At 44.9% G+C, this 26,240-nt stretch overlaps 1 protein-coding gene across 5 annotated transcripts in view; it reads left to right on the forward strand.

Moving 5' to 3' along the window:
* Positions 1 to 13,776: 13,776 nt before the first annotated feature.
* The window catches only part of ATP12A (ATPase, H+/K+ transporting, nongastric, alpha polypeptide), a 29,713-nt gene continuing 17,249 nt past the window's right edge, over positions 13,777 to 26,240 (forward strand). For 4 of the 5 annotated variants that reach the window (XM_014528169.1, XM_005880016.2, XM_014528171.1 and 1 more), the window contains exons 1-10: positions 13,777 to 13,889; positions 14,561 to 14,719; positions 17,536 to 17,595; positions 20,535 to 20,738; positions 21,672 to 21,785; positions 22,703 to 22,837; positions 23,215 to 23,332; positions 23,577 to 23,845; positions 24,977 to 25,175; positions 25,341 to 25,450. In XM_014528169.1, coding sequence (XP_014383655.1) covers positions 13,881 to 13,889; positions 14,561 to 14,719; positions 17,536 to 17,595; positions 20,535 to 20,738; positions 21,672 to 21,785; positions 22,703 to 22,837; positions 23,215 to 23,332; positions 23,577 to 23,845; positions 24,977 to 25,175; positions 25,341 to 25,450 — 1,377 coding nt within the window. In that variant the 5' untranslated portion in view covers positions 13,777 to 13,880. The remainder of the gene's footprint in view (positions 13,890 to 14,560; positions 14,720 to 17,535; positions 17,596 to 20,534; positions 20,739 to 21,671; positions 21,786 to 22,702; positions 22,838 to 23,214; positions 23,333 to 23,576; positions 23,846 to 24,976; positions 25,176 to 25,340; positions 25,451 to 26,240) is intronic. The other variant, XM_014528170.1, reaches the window with a different exon arrangement.

Genomic DNA, 26,240 nt, shown 5'->3' on the forward strand with positions numbered 1-26,240 from the left:
TTGAGAAGACACATGCGTCTACAGTGTCCTTTAAGCAAGGACGTCTGAAGACTAAGCATAAAGATTTCAGTAAAACACCTTCGGACCCAGACTTGTTTAGAAAAGTCAAGGCAGGGGTGGCCACCTTTGGCCAGCTCCCCCTGGAAACCCCCGCCCTTTCAGAGATTCCTCCTTACAAACTTTCCAACCAAGTCCCGTGTTTCCCCACAGAAAGGTGGAAGTAAAACTGTCATTATTCACAGATGAAATGATATTATACACAGAAAACCCTGAAGACTCCACCAAAAAACTACTAGATTTAATAAATGAATTCGGCAACAAGATACAAAATTAACACCCAAAAATCAATGGCATTTTTATACACCAATAATGAACTCTCAGAAAGAGAAACTAAACAAATAATCCCATTTACCACTGCGGCAAAAAAAAAAAAATTACGATACTTAGGAATAAAGTTAACCAAGCAGGTAAAAGACCTGTACTCAGAAAACTACAGGACATTGAAAAAAGAGATAGAGGAAGATATACACAAGTGAAAGAATATACTGTGTTCATGGATTGGTCATGGAATCAACATCATTAAAATGCCAATACTATCCAAAGCAATCTATAGATTCAGTGCAATCCCTATTAAAATACCAATGGTATATTTCACAGATCTAGAAAAAACACTCCAAAAATTTAGATGGAACCAAAAAAGACCCCAAATAGCCACAGCATTTTTTTTAGTTTTTTACTTTTAACATATCTTTATTGTTGAAAATATTTACAGATGTCTCCCCCCATTTTCCCCTCTACCTCACACCCCCCCCCCAGGCCTTCACCACACTATTGTATATATGGGTTATGCATGTGTGCATATAAGTTCCCTGGTTAATCTCTCTCCATACCACCCCCCACCTCCACCTTCCCTCTGAGATTCCTCAGTCTATTCCATGCTTCTATGTCTCTGGATCTATTTTGTTCATCAGTTTGTTTTGTTCATTAGATTCCACATATGAGATCATATGATACTTGTCTTTTGCTGACTGGCTTATTTTGCTTAGCATCATACTCTCCAGGTCCCTTCATGCTGTCTCAAAGGGTAACAGATCCTTCTTTTTCACTGCTGCATAGTATTCCATGGTGTAAATGTACCACCACTTTTTCATCCACTCACCTACTGATGAGCACTCGAACTATTTCCAGATTTTAGCTATTGTAAATTGTGCTGCTATAAACATAGGGGTGCATATATTCTTCCTGACTGGTGCTTCGGGTTTCTTAGGATATAGTCCTAGAAGTGGAATCATTGGGTCAAATGGAAGCTCCATTTTTAATTTTTCGGGTAAACTCCGTACTGTTTTCCACAGTGGCCAAAAGCAATCTTGAGAAAGAAGAACAAAGTTGGAAGGATCACAATACCAGATATCAAGTTATATTACAAAGGCATTGTTCTCAACATAGCCTGTTACTGGCACAAGAACAGGAATATAGACCAAGAAATTGACCCAAGCCATTATGCTCAATTAATATTTGACAAAGGAGGCAAGAGCATACAATGGAACAGAGACAGTCTCTTCAATAAATGGTGTTGGGAAAAATGGACAGGTACAGGAAAAAAAATGAAACTAGACCACCAACTTACACCATACACAAGAATAAACTAAAAATGGATAAAAGACTTAAATGTGAGTCTTGAAACTATAAAAATATTAGAAGAAACTATAGGCAGCAAAATTTCAGACATCTTGGTAGCAATATATTTGCCGATACATTTCCTAGGGCAAGGAAGACTAAGGAGAAAATAAACGAACGGAAATACATCAAACTAAAAAGCTTCTGCACAGCAAAAGAAACCAGAATGAAAAGGCAGCCCACTGTATGGTAGAACATATTTGGCAATGATACATCTGATAAGGAGTTAATTTCCAAAATATATAAGGAACTCAATACACCTGAACAAAAGGCAGATAAACAATCCAATTTTAAAAATGGGCAAAAACCTAAATAGACACTTCTCCAAGGAGGACATACAGATGACCAAGAAACATGAAAAATATGCTCAAAGTCACTGATCATCAGAGAGATGCAAATTAAAATGACAATGAGGTATCACCTCACACCTATCAGAATGGCTACCATCAACAAATCAACAAATGACAGTGGTGGTGAGGATATGGAAAAAAGGGAACCTAGTATACTTCTGGTAGGAATGTAGACTGGTGCAGCTACTGTGGAAAACAGTATGGAGTTTACCCGAAAAATTAAAAATGGAACTGCCATTTGATCCAGTGATTCCACTTCTAGGAATATATCCTAAGAAACCTTAAACACCAGTCAGAAAGATGAGTATCACATGATCTCACTCATATGTGGAATCTAAGGAACAAAACAAACTGGTGAACAAAATAGATCCAGAGACATAGAAGCATGGAATAGACTGAGGAATCTCAGAGGGAAGGTGGGGATTGGTGGGTGGGTGGGAAGAGATTAACTAGGAAACACATGCATATGTGCATCCCATGGACACAGACAGTAGTGTGGTGAAGGCCTGGTGGGGGGAAAATGTGGAAAAAAAAAGTGGAAAAAAAAAGTGGGGGGACATCTGTAATGTTTTCAACAATAAAGATAATTTTTTTTTTAAATTGTAGGTTTGAAGTATAGACAAGGATATGCAAATTACTAAAGGGAAGTCTTCAAGCTCAAAGGCCTTCATGGTACTTCAAATTATATACAGAAAAACACTGGAATTCCCAAGCCTTGAGCTGTTCATGAAAAAATAACCTATACGGTTTCCAGAACACTGAGTTTAATTCAGAAACCATTTTATAGATGTTTATTCTTTCATAGGAGATATAGGGAAGGAGAAAAGTCACCTGTGGTGTAGCACAGACACAATGAATTCTCTCTAACAAGAAAGCAAAGAGCCTGTTACCCTGTACATTCTTGGTTAAGTCAGATAATCATAGGTTTGGCCACTGGATGAGTCATACGAATTTCATAATCACCATGTAATTGACACAGACCACTCAACCGGTCCTTTTCCCCTGGAATCCAGTTAATTGCTGGAATTAAATAGACTGACACTCTCTGGGGAAAATGGCTCCACCTCGGTTGTAAGTAGGAGCTCCCTGGGAATTAGCACTCTGCCTCACCAAGCTGCCCAAGTGGAAACAAGCAGATTGCCCTTAAGGAGGCAAAGGTTCTCTCTCCAAGTGGGAACCCAGCAAAGGTAAAGGAGAAGGTGTTTAATGCCCAGACTGTTACAAGAAGTAATTAACTGATGATGCTGTGTGTCTCCCCTACACAAACACCAGAATTTATTAAACCTTCATGCGGCTCACGCACATTCACTTAAGCTTGGACTCTGGGGCCAAAAGGACCATTCAATTAAATCAAAAGATCAAATATAACAAAGTAATATCTGTGTATTTCTATATATTCCCTAAGTAATTTCATCTGGTCCCATTGCTTTAATTATATAGTACCGAAAAATTGATGACTCTAAAATGTATATTTAAGTTCTAACCACTCCTCTGGGAAGAAATTAGAATATCTAGTTGCCTGCATGCTGGCTACTCATTAAAATTTTTTTAAAACTGTATTTTTAGCAGAAGTATCTTGGCCCCTCTGAGTTCCTAGGAAAACAGAATCAAATCACTTCCTTGCAGCCTCTCAAATACAGTGGGGCCTTGACTTACGAGTGTTCCGACTAAGGAGTTTTTCGAGATACGAGCCGTCTCTCGGCCGATTTTTTTGCTTTGAGTTGCGAGCTAAAATTTGGGTTACGAGCCAGCTTCAGATACCCCACCGCTAGTTGGCGCAGCGAACATCACAGTGAATGCCACAACATCAGCCCAGCATCACGTGTCTCACTCGTTCACTTTATGATTTGACATACGAGTAATTTGAGTTATGAGCTCCGTCACGGAACGAATTAAACTCGTAAGTCAAGGCCCCACTGTAATTCATAACCGGAGCCTATGCTCAGTGCTTCTCTCACCTGGAGCTGAGTGTTCATTGTGTGCCCCCCATTCCCCCCACAACACACTACTACTACCCAGACACCCCGAGGTGAGAAAAATGGCTATAGAGCAAATCACAAGGAAATCTCATTTTAAGATAGTACTTATTAAACTGTAGCAGTGCGTGATAATATCTGGTTATGATAACATCAATAGCTCTTTCATATACCAGGGGTCCTCAAACTTTTTAAACAGGGGGCCAATTCACTGTCCCTCAGACCGTTGGAGGGCCAGACTATAGTTTAAAAAAAAACTATGAACAAATTCCTATGCACACTGCACATATCTTATTTTGAAGTAAAAAAACAAAACGGGAACAAATACAATATTTGTATTTGCATGTGGCCCGCGGGCCGTAGTTTGAGGACCCCTGAATAAACCCTGTCCTAAAAGGCCATCAAGCATATAGGTCTCCCTTAGATGGCAAACGAATAACTGAGAACTGGCTTTGATGTTGGATTTCTACATGTTAGAAGTTGTCTGTGTGGTTTTCTGGGCTGATGAGTGTAAGGAGCATGTATTAGCTCAGGATTCTCCAGAGACAGAGAACCAATAAAATGTTTAAGTAGAGAGAGATTTATTTTAAGGAATTAGGGTTTATGGATGAGGATTAAGGTTATATTTTAAAGGAATTGTAGAGCTGGCAAATCCAAGATTTGCAGAGCAGGCTGGCAGGCAGGAGACCCAGGGAAGACTTAATGTTGCAGCTGGAGTCCAAAGGCAGTCTAGTCTGGAGGCAGAATTCCCTCTTCCCTGGGGGCCACAGTTTTTCTTATAAGTCTTTCAGCTGATTGGATGAGGCCCATCCACATTAACTCTATTGATTTAACCATTAATCACATTTCAAAAAAAATACCTTCACAACATCTAGACTGGTGTTTGACCAAAGACTGGGTAGTATGTCCTAGGGGAGTGGTCGGCAAACTGTGGTTTGGCAAACTGCGGCTCGCGAGCCACATGCGGCTCTTTGGCCCCTTGAGTGTGGCTCTTCCACAAAATACCGACTTCTGCGCATGGGCCATGAAGTTTCAATCGCACTGTACGTGCGCGCCCACACGTGGTATTTTGTGGTATTTTGTGGAAGAGCCACACTCAAAGGGCCAAAGAGCCGCATGTGGCTCGCGAGCCGCAGTTTGCCGACCATGGTCCTAGAGGAATTAACACATAAAGTGTCAACAGCAAGTTCCAGAATTTTCTAGAAGCTGAAAGGTCGTCTCAGAAGATGGCATGACTGAACTGAGACCAGCTTTTTTGCTTCCCTGTGGCATGCTTCTCATTGCTTGCTGAAGTGAAGTTGATTCTGCTCCTGGGCAGAGGATCTGGTTCCCAACCAGTGGCAGGCCTATCCCCTGGGAAAGGTGGCTCCTCTAGTCTAAAAGCAACTACAGCTAGTTCTTCCTGCTCATGTAGAGAGGATAAGAGGCAGAGAAAGATGCCTCTAAGTCACCATATAGGTGCTGATAAACTTCCCTAGGCATTCAGTGAGGAGAGGTGTCTGGTATTGGAGATCCCAACAGCTGTCACCTAGACTAGTGGGATTTTCAGTCACGCTCTCACCACAGGAGCAATGCCATTGTCACTGCAGATGACCCAACTCTTACACACTCCTTATGCTAGCACCAATACCACATAACTCATCATAGAGGAGTAGAGAACAATCAACAAAGCCTCTCAGTTTGCTGAACTGAATTGAAAAATGTTCTGAAGAGATCACGGGGTCTGGAAACTGGAAACTGACAACCTGCATGTGAGCCGCGTTCTGCTGGTCTTTGTTCCCTCTGCTAACCCAGAACCCTGGTGTCTACAGAGTCCTCCAGCAGCTCTGGGATGCCAGGAGAGGTCAAGTCTCCCTCTATCTCTTCCTTTGCTCCTGGTCACAGTCCACTGCTAACTAACTCCCCATCCACCAGACACCACGTTCACCACTTCCTGCAAGTTCCAGAGGCTTTGCCACTGTCAAGGCATAGAGCCTGCAGGTGTCCAAACCTCGGCATTTATGGAGATCTATGAAAAGCTTCTGAGCTCTTACCATCAGTCCTCTCTCTTCCATGGGCCAGAGATTCATCCATGAGCTGGGCTATGAAACAAATCAGAAGACAACACTCTGCAACTGTCCTTCTAATGCCTCAGATTTTTATACTGGACTGACCTGTGCATACCTGGCTCCTACTTCCCTGCAAGGAAGTTCCTCCACCCCACCTCCTTCCTTTTGCTCTTCCCTGCCAGTTACCCAGCCATGCCCAGTCATATCCTGATGTTAGACCCCATTTAGGCTCAAGCTGGAAGCCCTGTCATTCTTGCAATGTATTCCTCTGTCCTTGTGTAAACATAAACACGTTAGTTACATTAAAAAATATGGAAATAATTTGAAATGTGGTTAGTTTGGCGTCATCACAATTCAATATGATTTTGTAGAATGAATCTACATCCCTGTTTATGGAAAGCGCTGTACAAATGTCAATAATACTGCCCTGACTGGTTTGGCTCAGTGGATAGAGCATCGGCCTATGGACTGAGGGGTCCCAGGTTCGATTCCGGTCAAGGGCATGTGCCTTGGTTGTGAGCACATCCCCAGTGGGGGGTGTGCAGGAGGCAGCTGATCGATGTTTCTCTCTCAACGATGTTTCTGATTCTCTATCTCTCTCCCTGCCTCTCTGTGAGAAAACAATAAAATATATTTAAAAAATTTAAAAAAATAATACTGACACATAATCAGAAGCCAGCACATGGCTGGGACAATCAATTTGCTATTGATGGATGTACTTAGGGTTGTGTCTTTCACAGTGTAATTGGCTTGTACTGACTCACATATACTCACACATCCCTTTTTGCTGTGAACAAAGTGGCCCTTTTTCTGAGGGTGGCTACAAGACATTTGCTCTTTAGTCCACAGATTTGAGCTACAAGAGCAAAGCTCCCATTCTAATTAAATGCAATAAGACTATCACATAAGTACTTATAAAGGAAGGTATAAGTTCTCAGACCATAAAGTGTTAGAATCAAAGGGATCTTTAAAAATCTTGATGTGTGTATGTGTTTACGCAAGGCATGACAGGGCTTCCAGCTGGAGCCTCCTGAACGGTGTCCAACATCAGGGCCCTTGATCTTGGCTACACATTTGTACACCAGAAGTAGTTCAATCTCAGCTCACACCATTCAATGGAGTTCCTCTGCGTTGGTCCAGGCACCAGTATAGCAGCTTGAAGACCAGTAACCTGGTCCAGTGGTTCTTAAGCCCATAAGTTATAAGAATCACCGGGGGGAAGGGGGGAGCTTTATAAAATAAACTTCCAGGCCCTGGCCAGGTGGCTCAGTTGGTTGGAGCATTGGTCTGTACACCAAAAAGGTTGTGAGTTTGATTGCCAATCAGGGCACATACCTAGGTTTAGGGTTGGATGCGTGGTTGGGGCACATGTGGGAAGCAACTAATCGATGTTTCTCTCTTACATTGATATTTTTTTCTATCTTTCCCCTTCCTCTCTCTCTCATAAACCAAAAATAATTTAAAAAATAAACTTTTAGGACTTACCACAGATATATTTGTGTGTAGAGCCAAGGAATTTTTAAAAAACTCCCAGGAGATTATGATCAGGCAGTCTTGGGAACCACCAGTTAACAGAGATGTTACAAGTCTTGCCCCAGCAAATACGGTTAGCAAACAAGAAAACCAGAACTAGCGCTCACGTCTACAGAGTCCCCATTCAACATTACTTATGAATAAATTATTAACTATTAAAATTATTATTAAAATTAAGTCTCTCAAGCTGGAAAGAAACATCTATTTTTATGTTTTATAAGAAATTTAAAGCGTATTTTTTTTTCTATTTCATCAGGACCTCCTTACATCTAGAAATAACCTCGAGCTGCAAAATGAAAAATTTTCAGTAAGTTATATGAAAAACTTTCCTATTTGCAAGAATCAATCACTAAAATCAAGGGTGATGAAGGGAGATTGTGGAATCTCCTTTTTAAATATTTTAGAAATATTCTTTCATTTCTCCAAGAGAATTGAGACATGGAGGTACCTACTATGTGCCAGTCAGCATGGCCATGTCTTTGAGAGACCCGAAGGAAAAGTATAAGACCTGGCATCAAAGCATATTTCCTTAGTGAGGAGGAAACAAGTGATAGGAAGCAATCAGGGGCTGTAAGGCCAAGACTATGAACAACTTTACCCTTTGGAATGCCTCACAGAAGAAGCACGTCTCAAAAGGCTGAATCTGATGTTCTCAATCCCAGCCAGCTCTAGGAACACGAAAACTTTCACAATTTGTCTTTTCTTATAATCTTGTACTACACTGTTTCTTCGTGTGAATCAGCACTGGAGTTTTTTGGTTGTTTCTTTTCTCTTACTGGTGGGTATGGTTTTTTTCTGATTTGTTTATTCGGGGTTTGTCTTTTACCCAAGTTTTCCTTTGCTCCATCAGAAATGAAGTCTTTGGCATGCAGTTGTGAAGCCCACAGGGATTCTATCAATCTTGGTGCCTGAGTGATTCCAGGTGGCCTTGATCCTACCTGAGCCTGGTATGGTTGTAGAATGTGCGCCCTCTGCTGGTTCTCTCTAAAACTGAAAATTGGTTTAAAGATGGCATTGTATTCCCACAGACTCTTCTCAGATTCAAGAATGTGACCTCTCCACAGTGATAACAATTTTCTGGCTGAAAAGCTATTTGTTAAAAAAAAAAAATCTTACGCCCACACTCATCAAGTTGAGACAAATCCTGCTCACGTGGCTTTTGGGAGAGACTGGCACAGCAAAAAGAGAAAGTCTGAATGTGTTTTTATTTCCATGTTTGACTTAGCAATGAGAAGATCAGGATAGCTTAGGTCAATGTCCCCAGTGTCCCCAATGTACCTGCTGGACTGACCCCCAAGGCATCTAGAAGAAGTGGTATTTCCAGAGTTAGCAAACAAAAATATCCAGTTAAATTTGCATTTCAGCTAAATAATACATTTTTTTAGTATAAGTATGTCCCATGCAATATTTGAGACATACTAAAAAATTATTCATTGTTTAGCTGAAATGCAACTCTAATGGGAGCCTTGTATTTTACCTGGCAGCCCTTAGAGGGAGGAAAGAGAGATGAGGTGAAGGGAAAGATCAGTCCAGAGTGTGAGAAGACTCTTGCCTGAATACTGCTCAAATGGAGTAGTAGTTGGAAGCTGGTGCAATTGAGCCACTACAACTGAGACAACAACCAGCCCCACTGAGACCCTGATTTCCAGGCTGTAATCATGCAGGAGGCATCTTGTGCTTCAAAGTAATGGGTGGCTTTATTTCTTAAGGGCATAGTCTGGCAGCCACAATAAGATTATGAGATTGAAGTTGACCTTTATGGAAGAGACGGACCTTGTCTCTTAGGAATATTCTTCCATTCCATAGCTCCTTTTCCCCACATAGCTCTTAGAAAGGCTCAGTTCACCCTGGAAACACAGGATAAATATATATTTACTAGAGGCCCAGTGCATGAGATTCATGCACTCGGGGAGTGGGGGGGGGGAGGCCCTCAGCCTGGCCTGCACCCTCTTGCAGTCCGGGAGCCATCGGGGGATGTCTGACTGACAGCTTAGGCCTGCTCCCTGTCGGACATCCTGCGGAGGTGGGAGAGGCTTCTGCCACCGCCACTGCACTTGCCATGAGCCCAGCTCAGGGCTTCTGGCTGAGCTGCGCTCCTTCTGTGGGAGCACGCTGACCACCAGGGGGCAGCTCCTGTGTTGAGCGTCTGCCCCCTGGTGGTCAGTGAGTGTCATGTGACCGCTTGTTCCACCATTCGGTCAATTTGCATATTAGCCTTTTATTATATAGGATTGGGGTATGGAGAGTGGAGAATCCTATAAACTTCTCCCACTTAGACTGTGACTATTTAACTTACTAGTAGGTGACAATCATTTGCCCTTCCCCTGGTTTCCTTTCAAATGCACTTGACACAACAAATCAATGATATCTGAACTAACAGTTGCTTACAGACTAGACATGCTCAGGGCTGCTAAAGTATAAATGACAAAAGCATCAAGCCGCCTCATTGACAAGCTGCTCAGTGACAGGAACCTAAAATACAATAATTTGGTTCAAGTCTCATGTTGGAATGGCTGCAATCCCACAACTTCACAGAGTCAGGAGGGCTCTTGCCTTTTGCTAGAGAAACTCTCATCTTCCCCAAAATGTTGTTTCTATTATGCTACTGTCATTCTCAAGGGCTCCCAAGACCTAGGGTAAGGCCCAGTGTCTGCACAGTTCCACCCTGACAGCTGGACCTCCTGCCCATCCCCGAGAGAGCCTGTCCTCTCTGGCTATCAGGTCCCTTGTTCTCCCTGAAACACCACCATTGTCATTCCTATCAGCTGTGTCTTTGTAGGAGCCAGTACCTTCTTCTTCCTCCTCCTCTCTACTTCTTACAGGTTACCTAGCCTTCAAACTCCACCTGCACTTAACCCACCTCAAGAAACGCCCATCACTCCATTGCACAAAGCTCCCACTTCCCTTGGCACCTCTGGAACCCTGGTGTCTGCCCCCACCCAGTGCTGGACCATGTTCGGCCTTTGACACATCTTATGTTAATACTGGAGGCCCGGTGCATAAAAATTCTTGCACTCTGGGGCGGTCCCTCAGCCCACCTGTGCCCTCTCGCAGTCTGGGAACCCTCAGGGGATGTCTGAATGAGCGGGCCTAAGCCACAGTGGCCTCCCTCTGCAAGAGGCAACCGGCGAGCCAATCAGGGCATGGCGCCAGCAGCAAGCAGCCAGCCCTGCCCCACCACCCCCATCACCGTCCCCTCCCTCTTCCCACTGACACGTGCCTTGGCTGGCCTGGTGCCACCTGCTCGCCAGCCCCACGCCCTGCCGACTGGTTGTTCCACCATTCGGTCAATTTGCATATTATGCTTTTTATATATAAGATTCTAACTGGGTGATGTAGCTGAGATTCTTAACTGGGTTGAGAGCTCCTTCAGAAGAAAGACCTGGTAAGGTGCTACACATCTACACACGCTTCCAATACATATTTCAGGGATAAATATTTGAGTGTCTGCTTTGGACTCCCTGACTGAAGAATGTGAGAGCTGATGACCATGAGAATGTCACCTCACTCACCAGAAGAGAAAAATTCCTGCAAAGTTAACTGAGCATATTTGTGTGAATAATATCCTGCATGTCATGCAAGTTATATGTCATATATGTTATATATGTCTCTAAAGAAGGTCATTCAAGTGAGGAAAAATATAAGATTAAAAAACAAAAATCATTAAAATAAAATAAATTTTAAAAATTCATAATGCAGTCAATTTTTTTCAATCACCTATTAAAAAAGAAATTGTAATTTTCTAAAAAACAATCTTATTACCCAAAATGAGTCACAGAGAATGAACTCTGTGGTAAGCTAACATTTTGGGGAGTTGTATTGACATAAGTAGAAAACAGGTTCGTACTTGCCCCTGTGCTCTGGTGTGCCCCCTGTGGGCCTTTACCTGCTCTGAGAGCAGCACCTGCTGCTCTGGTTAAGAGCCCCAGGCAGGGCCATCACCACAGTACATGTGCTATGTCTGAAAGCAGGTTGTCCTCTCTGCAGGATGTTCCTACCCTAGTCCCAGGATGTCTTCTATATGAGGCAATGAGGAAACAGTGCAGAAATGTGCTGGGCTGCTTTGTTTTTGTTTTTTTCGTTCTGACTCCAACTCCAGGCAGCTTGTTGGGGGAGAAACACTGCCTAACCATAGCCAGGCCCGACAAGTGGACACAGGTGTGTGGAGACTGCCCATTTGTGTGGGAGAGGAATCTAGGAGAGGAAGAAGACAGTGGGCAGAGGGACCTGCTGAGCCAGATGTGAGGCCAGAAGGAGACCGTCCTCTTCTCATTGTCACCTAGACCCTCTTCCTTCTCTGTATCTAGCCTTCAAACTCCACATCCTAGGTATCCTCACATTCCTACCTATGAGGTGGCTGGTGGATGTCCCTTTACCTAGGACTCTGCAGCATGGGGCCTTTCAAGGCACCAACAGTGTTAGACACCAGGCCCTGAATCAGCCCCTCTTTCTACCTCTCTCCCATCTTTCATGGGGGTGCAAAGGGGAAGGAGAAAATCTTAATAACTAATTCTAAGGAATAAAAGTCTTGCCATATCTCCCATCTTTCCTTCTAACTCTTAAAGCACTTAGAGCCTATAACATTTAGTGTTCATTCTTTTCTGTCTTGGATCACTTATTGTTTATTCATCAATTTTCTCCCTCCAATGGATCAAGTGTAACTTCCTTGAGATCAGAGAATGATTCAATTTTAGTACCATTTCTCCCCACCACCTCTTATGTCCAGTATAGTTTCAAGTTCATTAAGTGAATTAACATTAAGTGTATTAAAATGAGCCAGGAATATGACAGCCTGTCCCAAATACATAATATTTGTTGATCAGAACAGTTCTAGAAGAAACTTTTGGCATAAATAGGTTTCTTTTGAAAGACAGGAAAACCCAACCTCATGCAGATGTCACTACTAGAGTATGAGGACTGAGGAGGTGTCCTAGGTTTTATGGGCAGCTCAAGAGAGGTAATTAGAATTGGGTGGAGCTCAGTGTCCATTGCCTAGAACTGCTCGGTGATAGCCCCTGGAGCCAAAAAGAGGTGAGACTGTGTGTCTCTGGGGAGATCCAGTTCATAGTTCTATCAGGTGAGGACTACTCCACTTGCGCATCACAGACACCTGGAGGCCATCCCCTCAAGGAATAATGGGATGCCGGTACTCTGGGGCAGAATGACTGGTGACAGCAAAACAATAACTCTGGAGTCAGGGTGGGTGTGGGGAGAGTGGCTGCATTTGTCCTTTTTAGTAGAGGTTGCATTCCAGGACACCTGATGGCCTCGGAGGCTGCCGCATGTGCCACAGTAGCGACGGCTAGGACTGGTACCCTGCAGGATTTTAGAGGTACTAGAGAATCTGACAAAGTTCTATTTTGTCCGGTTTGGTCATAACTAACACTGTTCTTCACATCAACAAGAATAAATCTTCTCCAAGGGAAGTGGTTACAATTTTCTAATGTTTAACCTATGCCATCACCACTGCATGAGCCCACCTCTCCCCAATCAAATCAGCATGACTGGGGATTTGCTCTTAAGCTTGGGCTGGACACGGGGTCTGGTGCATCTCCGCCAGCATCCTGCTTGTCTGCTCCACACCTGTCCAAAACGCAGGCAGACACTGGAACAGCGGCCCTGCACGAACCTGGGCAGCAGGTGCAGCCGCTGGCTGGGGAGATAGGCTTTAAATTCTGGAAAGAAAAGAAGAAAGGAAGGGAGGGAAGGAAGAAGGGAGGCTGGAAGTGTGTGTGGTTCCTGGGAACGGAAGCGCTCGGTCCCCGCAGGAGCGGGTGGGGATGCGCAGCTTACAACTTCAGTTCTGGCCCCAGCAACCTAGTCCGAGTCCTCAGAACCGACAGCCCCTCAGGCTGGCGCGGAATCCCTCACGTCTCCTCTCCACTCTCTCCCTCTCACCCAAATGGTTTCCAACTCCAAATTCCTATCTGGATCCTGCAAAGTAATTCAGCTGCTCCCCAGAGGCTCTTGGTTGTCCCCAAATCCCCTCGGAGACGCACCTGTGCGTAAGACCCGAGAGCAGCCTTCCGTTTCTAAAGGCCCCTTAGAGCACAGTTGTCGCCAGCTGTGCTGATGGTGTAACTGTATCAGTTCCTTCACTGGTAAGCAAGTCGCAGTCGCACTTTCAGGCGGCGGCAGACGTGGGTTCCCGAAACCAGAAAGGGCGGGGCGAGCGGCATTTAAGGCGCCGCCACCTCCCCAGCCAGCGGCTGCACCTCCGCCGCCACCGCCGCCGCCGGACCAGACCCTCTCCGCCCTCCCACCCGCGCCAGCCGCGACCGGGATTCCACCGCGTCATGGGCCAGGTGCGTGCAACCGGACCCCGGGCCGGTCGGTCGAGAGGTGCGGGGATATGGAGGCCACCAGCACCTCTCGCTCTTTGGCCTCCGCGCCGCTCCTCTCCCCGCCCTGCCCCAAGCCCTCAGTCGAAGCTGGAGCCCCCAGCGGACTCCGGGAGGGGCCGGCGTTCGAGGGCAGCCCCTATCCCAAGGGTAGCACTTGGCTGGGCTTATACGAATGCACCGTAGTGCAGTGCGTAAGGCGCGCCCTGCCTGGGGCTGAGGTTCAGGAGCTCATTGGGCAGTACCCCAGCATGCTCACGCCAACACAAGAAACGGGGAGCAGTGGGCGCCCTCCACCCAATAAATGGTGGGACGATGAGCACCCTCTACCCAAGAAATGGGGAACAAGGTCCCAGAAGACCCCATGGCTCCTTAGAGAGGTGTTCTTTCTGGGTGGGAAATCACACCCACCTTCCCCTCCACCCAGGAGGGGTTACCCCAGCCTGCCCTCCACACAGGAGGAGAGAGAAGAGAGGGCCAAGGAGCTGCTGTTTGAAGGTGGGGGAACCTCCCTACAATCCTGCTCCTTCCTCTCCCCAGGGGAGGAGATGACAGTGGGGATGGTGGTCCCCGACCCCCAGGGGAAGTCAGAAAATCCACTTGGGGCTAATACTGCACCTCTGCTTCTCCTTCAGAAAACACCCCGCATTTACTCTGTGGAGCTCAATGGAGCCAAAGACATGAAGCAAACAGACAAGGGGGATGGCAAGGATAAGTACAGGGGCCTGCAGGATAACTGCTTGGAACTCGGAAAGAATCAGCGCAAAGAGCATCTGACAAAAGAAATTGATCTGGTCAGTGGATTGGGCCCTGAAGGCAAAGGGGCCCCTGAGTGCTGCCCTTCCCCCTAGGAAGCTTATCGGGACCTTGTCCCTGTACCCTTCCTTTTCCAAAAGAAAAGGCATTCTGAAGGGTTTGAATTTCCTAGTAAGATTTATTTATTTATTTATTTATTTATTTATTTATATTTTTTTAGTAGAAAGAGAAAGGTAGGATAATATCTGCCCAGGGGCCAAGCCTCTGCAGAGTACCTGCATTCTGATTGTCGGCATTCCCAGGTGGGACTCAGGGAAGCCTCTGGGATTCCAGTCCCCACAGGCTTGGCCCACACTGCTCTCCTTTCAGTGAAATATAAGTTACCATTTGCCAGTTTCTAGCTGATAAAGTGAAACCATTTGATATTTACTAGGTTTGGGAGCATATATGCTCCATGAGAAGGTGATAAGACTGTTGGGCTTGGAGTCAGATGACTTTACACCCCGTTGAAGTTCTACGTGTAACTGGCTTCACTGAATTTGCATGGGTCTGTGATGGGGGAAAGTGAGAAAGGAATAAGAGTATTTTATAATTAAAGTGCTTTATTGAAGCTCAATATTATTACAATTGAAGAAGGACTTTGGCCACCGTGGAAAAGGACAGCCTCAGAACTGAAATATGACATTCGTCTCAGGACCATCAAAGGAGAAGCTTCTACACTCAAATTCATTGCAGACTCTAAAGTTCTATGATTGAACAGACAGTAGTGGTATAAGTTCCTGGGGGCTAGAGAGCCAGTGGTTAAATATTCAGGAATTTGACAAGCTGACCAACATATCGACATTGCATTAGTAGCTTGAAATTTGGCTGTGATGAGAAATGATCAGATACTATACATCAGGGCTTTCTGTTTCTCCTGGAGAGTTTGTGAAACTTTGAGCAGCATACTAGGCATTTGTCTGTATATATCCTGATAGACATTTAAGAACACAGCCCTGAAATTGTACTGACCTAAACTCAAATCCCACTCTGACTGAAACTCAGTTTCCTATTTTGAAAAAAAAAATGAAAATGAAAAATGGTGCCTACCCCATAAGCTTGTTAAGAGAGTTCAATGAAATACAGCAGGAGGAAGACTGAGAACAGCATCAGATAATAGACAGTCATTCTATTTGCCTATGTTTCTCTAGAATTCAGGATTGAAAACTTATCTAGTCTTCCTTGAAATTGCTATGTATAACATGAAAATATATCCATTCTGTCACTTGCCTATTTATTAGGATGAGAATCTCTCTTCTTGAGCAGTTTGTGAAGATGTGTAATACTGAAAAATAATTTCCATGGGATTAGCCAGTGTTCTTCTGCTTCCCAAGAATCCTGTAATTTGGGCAATGTGCCTGGATGCTCTTGCACCCTGACCTGTCCAGCAAATCAGAACCTTGATGAGAGCCAAAGCACTCTTGGCTTTTGAATAAACCCAAACCCAGCCCAGGGTGCTGCCCTGTGCTATTCCAGTTCTGGCCAGCAGAGGGGCCCCAGCCCCCAGCCTTTCTGCATTCTCATCCCCAGAACCAAGGCTAAAGGGAGGAGGAGGACAGGTGCTCTGCCTCCCAGTGCAGCCTGTTAAAAACCAGGTCCATCTATGCACACAGTGGCTCTACTCATCCATTCCCTGTTCCTTGTACCTGCCCAGAACTTAGCACACAGTGCATAGAACTGTATCTTAACCCTTTGAACCCTTGGCAATGTCATCTTCAATTGACATGAAAGAATGAGCAAAGCAAATTCTGGATGAGGAAAGGAAAAAAAAATTGTAAAGTCTTAATCTTTTTTTTTTTTAAATATATTTTATTGATTTTTTACAGAGAGGAAGGGAGAGAGATAGAGAGTTAGAAACATCGATGAGAGAGAAACATCGACCAGCTGCCTCCTGCACATCTCCCACTGGGGATGTGCCCGCAACCCAGGCACATGCCCCTGACCGGAATCGAACCCGGGACCTTTCAGTCCGCAGGCCAACGCTCTATCCACTGAGCCAAACCGGTTTCGGCAAGTCTTAATCTTTTAACATGACGCTTTTTGCATGTACTTAAGAGAAGAGGTGGCTCTAGTCCCAATCACAAGTATAAATCTTTGTTCTGGACAGTCAGGGCGTAAAGACTCTGTCCTGTGTCTGAGGGAAGCTGCTGGTGGGTAGAAGTCTTTAAAACAGAGTTATTGGCCCTCAATGTCAATGATGCCCAGGTTGAGAAATGCTGCTTGAGTCTAATGATCCTGGGCCAAAATTAGTGAGTCTGGACCATAATGGCATTATATGACAGGTTTTTAAAGTGCGGGGTTTCTGTAATCAGTGATCTACCTGAGTCTCAAGTACCTGAATAAGGACAGTCATGCTTCCCTCTCCCAAAGACTACCTCCCAGCAAGGGCTGCATGGGTCCCAAGTTGTCAGGGCATGTGAAATGGGGCTGCTTGGTGTTGCTGGTCACCTTCCATTGGTCCCACATTCATGTCTGAGTTTGCACCTGGACACCAGGTAGGTTCAGACTTGCATGTGCTGGAACTTAGACTGAGGTGGAATGCATTGCTTTGTTCATAAAAAACAATGTGGTAAATAGCAAGTTAAGTCTGAACTCTTCCCGGGGTGACCAGAAAGTCTCCTGAATCGGGTCAAGCCTCTCCTGCAGCAGGACCCTCCCGCCCCTCTCTGCAATGGCCACCTGGTACCCAGGGCTCTGTCTCTTACTCCCACACTTTCTGGCCCCTCTCCCAGCTCCCATGGGGCTTGTCAGAGTTTCCAGCTTGAGTTTTTTGGAATTACCTAATCCACTCTGTTCTTCTTTTCATGGACTTCAGGATGACCACAAGCTCAGCAATAAGGAATTGGAAACTAAATATCATACAAATATTGTTACGGTAAGTCATGAGGGAACTCAAATCAGGAGAAGCAGCCCTGTCACTGTAAAGAAAAGGGGTGTGTGGAAAGTTGAGGGCACCATTAGGATGAGTGACTTATGGCACTAATGTTGAGATGCCCTGGTGAGTGGACAGAAGGGGGCTGACATCAGGAGCTAGCGTTCTGAACCAAGGCCCTGGTCAAGCTTCTTGGCTGAGCTGTATGCTGACTCTATAGTTCTTTTGACTGTGACTACAGAAAGCTATGGTCTCCCCCCAAAGGTTCAGATGCTTGCTCATTGTCATGGTCAGTTATTTTTAATCCTGGTGTACAGGAAGTATGATGGCCTTATCAAAGAATGGGGAGACCCAGTGTTAAGAAGCCAAGGTCTGGGGTGACAGCCTTAGACCCTGTTTGTCCTCCTCCTCTCCTGAGAAGGACTGAGTGGTCCCTGGTGGCTCCCAACTCTCCCATCACAGAGGCACTGCTTCCTTCTATGAATTCACATTCAACTCATATTTCAAAAGCTTTGGTGGCCTGACATCAGGATATTTGGCTGCATCTGTTTAAGTCAACAAAAATACCCACTGTGTGTGATGCACTGGGTCAGCAGTGAGAGGAGCAGAGAGGAACAGACACCTCTATCATAAGGAGTTAGCAGCTCAGAGAGGAAGCCAGACATGTAGAAAAGTATCATATCATCCACTCTGTTCCACTTAGAGGGCAACCAAGAGATCTATACCACAGGCTGAGAGATGTTTTTAATTCTGACCAGTGGAAGTGTTTGAATTAGGACGTAGGATGATGGCTTGGATTTAAGTTGACAGAGTACCCAGGGAGCAGGAAGGACAGAGTGCCTGGAATTGATGGCAGGGAGGTAAGGTAGAAAATCAGGTGGGAAAGAGATAATTTTAGTGAAACTGTCCAGCAGTTTCATATTAAACTAAGGAATAAAGACAATATTAGTTGTATAAAGAGTATAATTTCTAAACAAGGAAACAACTTGGTAAGATTGGGTTTCAAAAGGCAATTCTGGGAGAAGACAAATATATATATATATACTAGAGGTCCAGTGCACAGATTTGTGCACATTGAAAGGAAATTAATTAGAAAGTGGCCGGCAGGGCGGGACTGTGTGAGATGGGCCAGACACGCCCTGTAGCCAACCTCCCACAGTCCCTCCCTGGCCGGCTGCACTTGGGGCGGTGCCGGGGCTCAAAGGGCATCAGCAGAGTGAGCGGGGTCCCTCTGGAAGGTGGGGGTCCCTTGGCCTGGCCTGCGGGGATCAGGCCAAAACCTGCAGTCCGACATCCCCCTGAGGGGTCCTGGAGTGCGAGAGGGCACTCTGCAAAGTTGCTGTTGCTCAGCAGCTCCTGCATTGAGTGTCTGCCCCCTGGTGGTCATTGCACATCATAGCTACCAGCTGGCCAGCTGGTCGGCCGGTCGCTTAGGCTTTTATATATATAGATTTTTTTCTTTTTTCACACATTTCATTTTTAAGTGGGAGATGGGAGGGTCTAGAAGAATGCAGGACTATGAGAAGAGCATGTGAACTATGCAGCAGCAGTAAGATGGGAGGGGGAAGGGTGCAGAAGAGACACTGAGGTTTTTTTAAACAAATCCTTAATCCAGCAGAAAAAGGAGATGTGAGCAGGGGGTCAGGTTGTGGGCTGGACCCCAGGGGTGGGGGTGAGAGATTAGAGAAGGCAGTGGGAGGAAGGGGTGATAGTGAGTCTGAGGTTCTGGAAAAGGCATTGCAAATGGGGGGTGATGGTATCCAGTTGCTGATTACAAATCCAGGTATTTAACAACTGTTTGAGCCTCTGCTGCAGAAAAAGCAGTAGATCCTATAAAGGACACACAAATGAACAAGGATAGGGTCCTTACCTTTAACTGGCTTACAACATAATTAGGGAGAGAAGGTATGTAAAAGACTTTCTCTATAAAAGGTAGTTTGGGGGGGAACCCTACAGATGATAGTTCAGGATTTCAAGTCTCTGTGCACCTGTGCGTGGAGGGCTTCTGGCTAGAAGTGACTGGCCATGTGGGCCTCAGGCTGGTAGGACTTGTAACTCTAAAGATGAACAAGAACTTAGTACTCAGGGCCAATATCTAGAAAAGCAGAAAAGCACCAGACTTAAGCATGAAAAATTAGCCATGTACTATATCGCAGTTCCAGAAGAGAGAGTATTTTCTGGATGTTACTGCATTGCCCTTAACCTTGATGACTAGCTTCTATATTTCAAATCAGATTGCTGCTATCTCTAGGTAAATCTCTAAGAAACAGAACCTCCTTAGCAGACAGAATATAGTTGCTCTGGGTCCAGATGCTGGTCGAATCCTGATGACTTAACCATCATTTGCCTCAAATTCCACATCTATAAGATGAGGATAATAATAGTTCCTTCTTCAGAGGGTTATTTTGAAAAATAAAATGGGTAAATATATGGAAAATACTGCCTGGCTGACATTAAGCATTCCTTTTAAAACAAGAAAACAACTTGGTAAGATTTTTTTTCAAAAGGCAATTCTGAGAGAAGACAAGGTGGGGGTGGAGGTGAGGTGTCACCCACTTTTCCCAGGCTGCCTCTGAGCATGGTAACCCCTCTCCACAACCTGCTGAAGTATAATATCCAACCCAAGGCAGGAGAAATGTCTAATTCTGTTTGGGTTTTTTTTTTGTTTCTTTGTTTGTTTTTATTGTTTTCATTTTAATTTTTTTCAAATACAGTTGATATTCAACATTATAATAGTTTCAGGTGTACAGCATAGTGACTAGACATTTAAATAACTTACAACGTGATTTCCCCCAATAAGTCTAGTACCCACCTGGCACAATACATAGTTATTACAAAATTATTAACTATAGTCTCTATGTTATACTATACCTCCCTGTGACTATTTTGCAACTGCCAATTTCAACTTCATAATTCTATTTATTTTTGTTCAACTTTCTCAGGGTCTCTCCAGCACCCAAGCTGCTGAGCTCCTGGCTCGAGATGGGCCCAACGCCCTCTCCCCTCCCAAGGAAACTCCGGAGATTATCAAGTTCCTGAAGCAGATGGTGGGAGGCTTCTCCATCCTTCTGTGGGCGGGAGCCATTCTGTGCTGGATTGCGTATGGAATTCAGTACTCTAACGATAAGTCATCATCCCTAGACAATGTAAGGCACTGGGGTCTCCTGCCTGGTTTTACTGAATCAGTAACAGGGAAGAACAGATTAATAAAGTGAGGCCTTTCAGGGGCAGAGCCCTGGGTGGAATCAGGAGTCTCCGCTGACCAATCGCTGCATGGGGTTGGCAAAATCAATAATTTTTCCCAGCTGTAAAACAGAAATTACATCTGACTACCTGATGTTTCAGATGCAGTATGAGCATAATTTTAAAAAGAGAGAGAAACATTGTAAGTTCTTAAGTAATATATATATATATATATATATATATATATGAATTAAAAAAATATTTTATTGGTTTCAGAGAGGAAGGGAGAGGGAGAGAGAGATAGAAACATCAATGATGAGAGAGAAAAACATGATCGGCTGCCTCCTGCATGCTCCCTGCTGGCAACCCTGGCATTTGGTTCATAGGTCGATGCTCAACCACTGAGCCACACTGGCTGGGTTAATTCATTCCTTTTAACATAGAGAACATGTGTGTGTGCTAACAACTAAGCAACAAAACCACACTGGCCAATGTGAGGCTGAGAGAAAGAAGCCAGATGCAAAGGGCCACATACCATATGATTCCATTGGTATAAAATGCCCAGAACAGGCACATCCTGAAGACAAAGCAGATCAGTGACTGCTAGGGCTAGGGGCGGGGGCAGGGAGACTGCCATTGGGCACAAGAGGTCTTATTGGGAGTACAGAAATGCTCTATAACTGGACTGTGGCAATTGTTGCAACTTCAATAAGCAACTGTGTAAATGTTTTAAAAATCATTGAATTATAGACTTAAAATGGATGTGTTTTGTGGCCTGTAAATTACACCAGGACACAACTGCCATCTCTCTGGCCTTCCCATGAAGAGCTCTAACCCTAGGAACTGGCTCACTCTGTGGCTGGTTTTTCTGACCAATGCCTCTCCTCCTGACCCAGGTGTACTTGGGCACCGTGCTCGCCCTGGTTGTCATATTAACAGGAATCTTTGCTTACTACCAAGAAGCCAAGAGCACCAACATCATGGCCAGCTTCAGTAAGATGATTCCACAGGTGAGTAGCAGCTGTCCCTCTTCCATTTCCACATGACTTCAGGTGAGGAGAATGAGGCCTTGGAGGCACAGGGTCCGTGATCAGGCTCAGGCTCATCCTTTTCTGTCTGAGAAGTCTTGGGCAAGTGACCTAATCTCTATGAACCCCCACTTCCTCACTGAGATAATCAGTTAGGTAAGAGACAGGAAAATGCTTAGTCAAGAGTATAGTAGGATGGAAACATTAGTCATTGCGCAGTATCTTCTATTATTGCTTGGAAGTGTTGGCGAACTGTTGAGACAAAAGTCATTCAGGTGGTCTGGTAGCCAAGGACATCAACTCATGAGTTTTTATTTGTGACCATCTTGGCTGCCACTGCTGAGCTTCACTGCATGTTGCCCCAGAATGCACTCAATGTGGGGCATCCACGCTCCTCTGTCCCTACAAGGGCCCCTGGTAGGTGTCCTCTAGGGAGACTGTGCACCACTGTCAGCACAGTGGGAAAACCACATTGTCCTTGGGCCCCAGAGCTGCCAGCTAGAGGGGACTCTGGGGATCTTTTGTGCTAATGGTGGAGGAGATCCACTTCCTCCAGCATTAAAGTTTTCCTGAGCTGAGCAAGATTATTAAGCCCTTTGATTCAACCTTTAGGATTCTTCCCTGACATCGAAGCCAGGAGTACTCATTCCTTTCAGTCAGACCCAGGGCTGTCCCTTTGCTATATCTGCCCACAATACATTTTCTGTGTCCAAGAATATCTCTAGGAGCTCCTCCTCAGGAAAAAAAAATAGTTCTTAGGGTCTTCAGGCCCAAGACAAAGTCTTTTGTTTCATCTTTTGCCATTTTGAGTTTTGATGTCTGAGTTTTGGTAAGTGGTGGACGGAGAAGCATCAGCATCATTCCCCGATCTAAGGCATCTACCACATTTTCTTTTGTAGCAAGCGCTTGTCATTCGAGATTCAGAGAAGAAGATAATTCCTGCAGAGCAGCTGGTGGTGGGAGACATAGTGGAGATTAAAGGAGGAGACCAGATCCCAGCAGACATCAGGCTGCTGTTTGCCCAGGGATGCAAGGTAAGTGTCACAGGTGCCCAAGGATCAGGCTGCTAACTGGCTGGCATTCTGTGGCCCTTCCAGTTCTTGGCGTAACTGGAGCAGGGGACACAGTGCCTCATCTTGAATATTTTGTTGTTTTCTTTTTGTGTGTGTGTTAAACCTCACCTGAGGATATTTTTTCCATTGATTCTCAGAAAGAGTAAGGGAGGGAGAGAAAGAGAGAAAGATCAATGTGAGAGAGACACATCGATTGGTTGCCTCCCACACATGCCCCAACCAGGTAAGTGCCCTTGACTGGAATCGAGCCCATGATCCTTTGGTGCATGGGCTGATGCTCTAACCACTGAGAAACACAGGTCAGGGCTCATCTTGAACTTCTTCACATTTTCTTCTAGGTTGACAACTCATCTCTCACTGGGGAGTCTGAGCCCCAGTCCCGCTCCTGTGAGTTCACCCATGATGACCCCCTGGAGACAAAGAACATTGGCTTCTATTCGACAACCTGTCTGGAAGGTAAGTCTTGCCAGCTCTCAGGACCGCCCACACCACTGGGTCCCTTTGGGCTCTATGTTTGTATCTCTTTTCATCTCTTGTACAAAGCTTGTCCAAGAGAAAACCTAGAATTGCAGGGCCTAGAGAACTGATGTTGGCCTTTGTAATGTCATGTGTTCATTGATCACGTAAGCCACCAGATGAGGAGTCTGTGGTCCTCTCCCAGCTGAGGACTCATGAAATAAAATATCCACTTCACCTGTAGGCACAGCAACTGGCATGGTCATCAACACGGGTGACCGCACCATCATCGGTCAGATCGCCTCACTGGCTTCAGGAGTTGGGAATGAGAAGACACCCATCGCCATCGAGATCCAGCACTTCGTTCATATTGTGGCAGGAGTGGCCATCTCCATCGGCGTCCTTTTCTTCATCATTGCGGTGTCCATGAAGTACCGTGTCCTGGACTCCATCATCTTTCTCATTGGCATCATTGTGGCCAATGTACCCGAGGGCCTCCTGGCCACTGTCACTGTGAGTCCATGCTGCTAGGTGGCCTGTCCCCTGACCCTGTTAATACATGCCACCCTGTTATGCTGGGGGAGCTCCAACTCCTCCAGCTCAGAGCAATACTCCCTCCCGGTCAGAGACAACCAGGAGACATTCTGAATGGAATGATTCTTAGAGGGACAGGTTGTTCATATTTGAATGCACTGTCCTTGAAAACTTTGCGTTTTCATTTAGGAGATCTCTCTGCGAATCACATATGTAACTTTGCTCCTTAAGATCTAGATAAGGCTTGAACCATCATTCACAGATTTTTGAGCAGCCAGATGTCTTTCTCACATTTCCACAATTTCCTTGGCAGTTTCTACAGCTGAGGAACTTAGGCACTTTGTTTACCTAAATTCTCTTCCCTTAGACACACACAGACACACAAACTCCTTCTCTTTTTTCTGCAGAGAAATACAGCCCTTTCCTGGACCTTCCCCCAAATTCAGCTTTGGGTCTCCCTTGGTAGGACCCATCCAATTAATCCTTAAACAACCCCCCCCCCCCAAGTCTCTGTTATGGAGACCCTGTGGGGTGGGGGTGGGGGAGTCTCGTGGTTCCAGTTAACATGTAAAGGTGGCCTCAGATCATTGGCCTGCTGTTGTCCTCAGCAAAGATGGACAGAAGTTTCTGAACTCCATGTCCCTTCTGACTCCAGCAGGTAGTAATTTGAAGAAATTGAGCCCAAAGAACCCTTTGAGATCTCGGGGCTTAAAAGAGAGAGCTAAGAACCTTTAAAATATGGACCTCTTAAAATGAGATACAAACACTTCTTGATTCATCAAAGCAACAAGCAAGCCTTTGGGACAAGCTCTTTGGCACAAACCTTATGCATTCACTCTTTTGTCCGACAGGAGCTGGGTGACCAAAGCACCCTCTGTAATTACACATGAGTATGGGCCATAACAACCTTGCTTGGTTTTGTCACCTGTGAATTCCTCAGGATTTCTTTAAGGTGTAAAAGGACAAAAGAAATATCCCATATTTAATTTAAAAAAAAGGATCGTGACATATAGGATTTATCAGGTACTGCCTGAAACTAGTCCAGCCTTAGCTACTTTTATGTTATTGTACCTGCATTCAATGGATTTTTCTCTTCTCTCTTCTGTCCAGGTGACTCTGTCACTGACAGCAAAACGGATGGCTAAGAAGAACTGCCTGGTGAAGAACCTGGAGGCAGTGGAGACACTAGGTTCCACCTCCATCATTTGCTCAGACAAGACGGGGACTCTGACCCAGAACAGGATGACCGTGGCCCATCTGTGGTTTGACAATCAGATCTTTATGGCTGACACCAGTGAAGACCAGTTGAGTAAGTCTTCTGGAGCATTCAGTTTGGCCCAAAGCTGTGGACTTAAGAAGAGGGGCACAGCCAGTGTGGCAGAGTTGGTGTGCAGTCTCAAAATTTTGTGAACGGTATGGTTTGTGGAGAGGGAGCCCAGCACCCACAGCATCCCCTGTGCTTTCTGTTTTCCAGAGCAAACCTTTGATCAAAGCTCTGGAACCTGGGCCTCATTATCAAAGATAATTGCACTGTGTAACCGAGCAGAGTTCAGACCAGGACAGGAAAGAGTCCCCATCATGAAGGTAAAGTGTCTGCATCATTGTCTTAAACCACAGCCAGTTTGAAGTCACTTTCCCTGTTCTAATTTGGTGCTAGATTTAATCTCTCCAACACAGGAAAGCTTGTACTAGTAAGAGCAAGCATGGCTTCCAAGACCTGCAAAAGGTTTTGTTCATTCTAACTAGCTTTGCAACATCCCAAAGACATCTGAAGGCCTCAGATTGATCTCAGTCCTTTGAAAATTTTGTCTTATTCCAGAAAATGAATGTGTCCTTAAGTTATTTTCCTAACTTCTTGATCAGATAAGTAGATATAATCAAAATTTTTATTGTATAAATGTCATTCGCTGAAGTTTAAAATATAATTGGATGGAAATGAAGAACTGATCTCAAAACACATTCTTCTTGGCTGCAGGTGCTCTAAGGGTCCTACAATATTGGAATATGCAACAAACTAACTCCTTTTATTCCCTTCCTTTCCTTTCTCTCTCCTTCCTCCCTTTCTCTCTTCTTCAACCTCCCAGTGAGTCATTGAACCTGTCCCCTTGGCTTTTCTCTATGTCATTTTTTTCATTGACTCTTTTTTGTATTTTCTTTTTAAATTTTCTTTATTGATTAAGATATTACATATGTGTCCTTATCCCCCCATTGCCCCCACCCCCCACTCATGCCCTGTGCTGAGCCATTTGCCGGATTGCCTCAGGCAAAGGCTAGATTAGCACCTCCCAGAAGAAAATAAAACTCTCTAAAATATAAGTGCCTTTCTGCTGTTTTGATGTATATCCATTTAGGCTATTCTCTCTCTATGTTTGTA

The sequence above is a fragment of the Myotis brandtii genome, unplaced genomic scaffold (assembly GCF_000412655.1).
Source record: "Myotis brandtii unplaced genomic scaffold, ASM41265v1 scaffold62, whole genome shotgun sequence".
In the NCBI taxonomy this organism is placed as follows: Eukaryota; Metazoa; Chordata; class Mammalia; order Chiroptera; family Vespertilionidae; genus Myotis; species Myotis brandtii.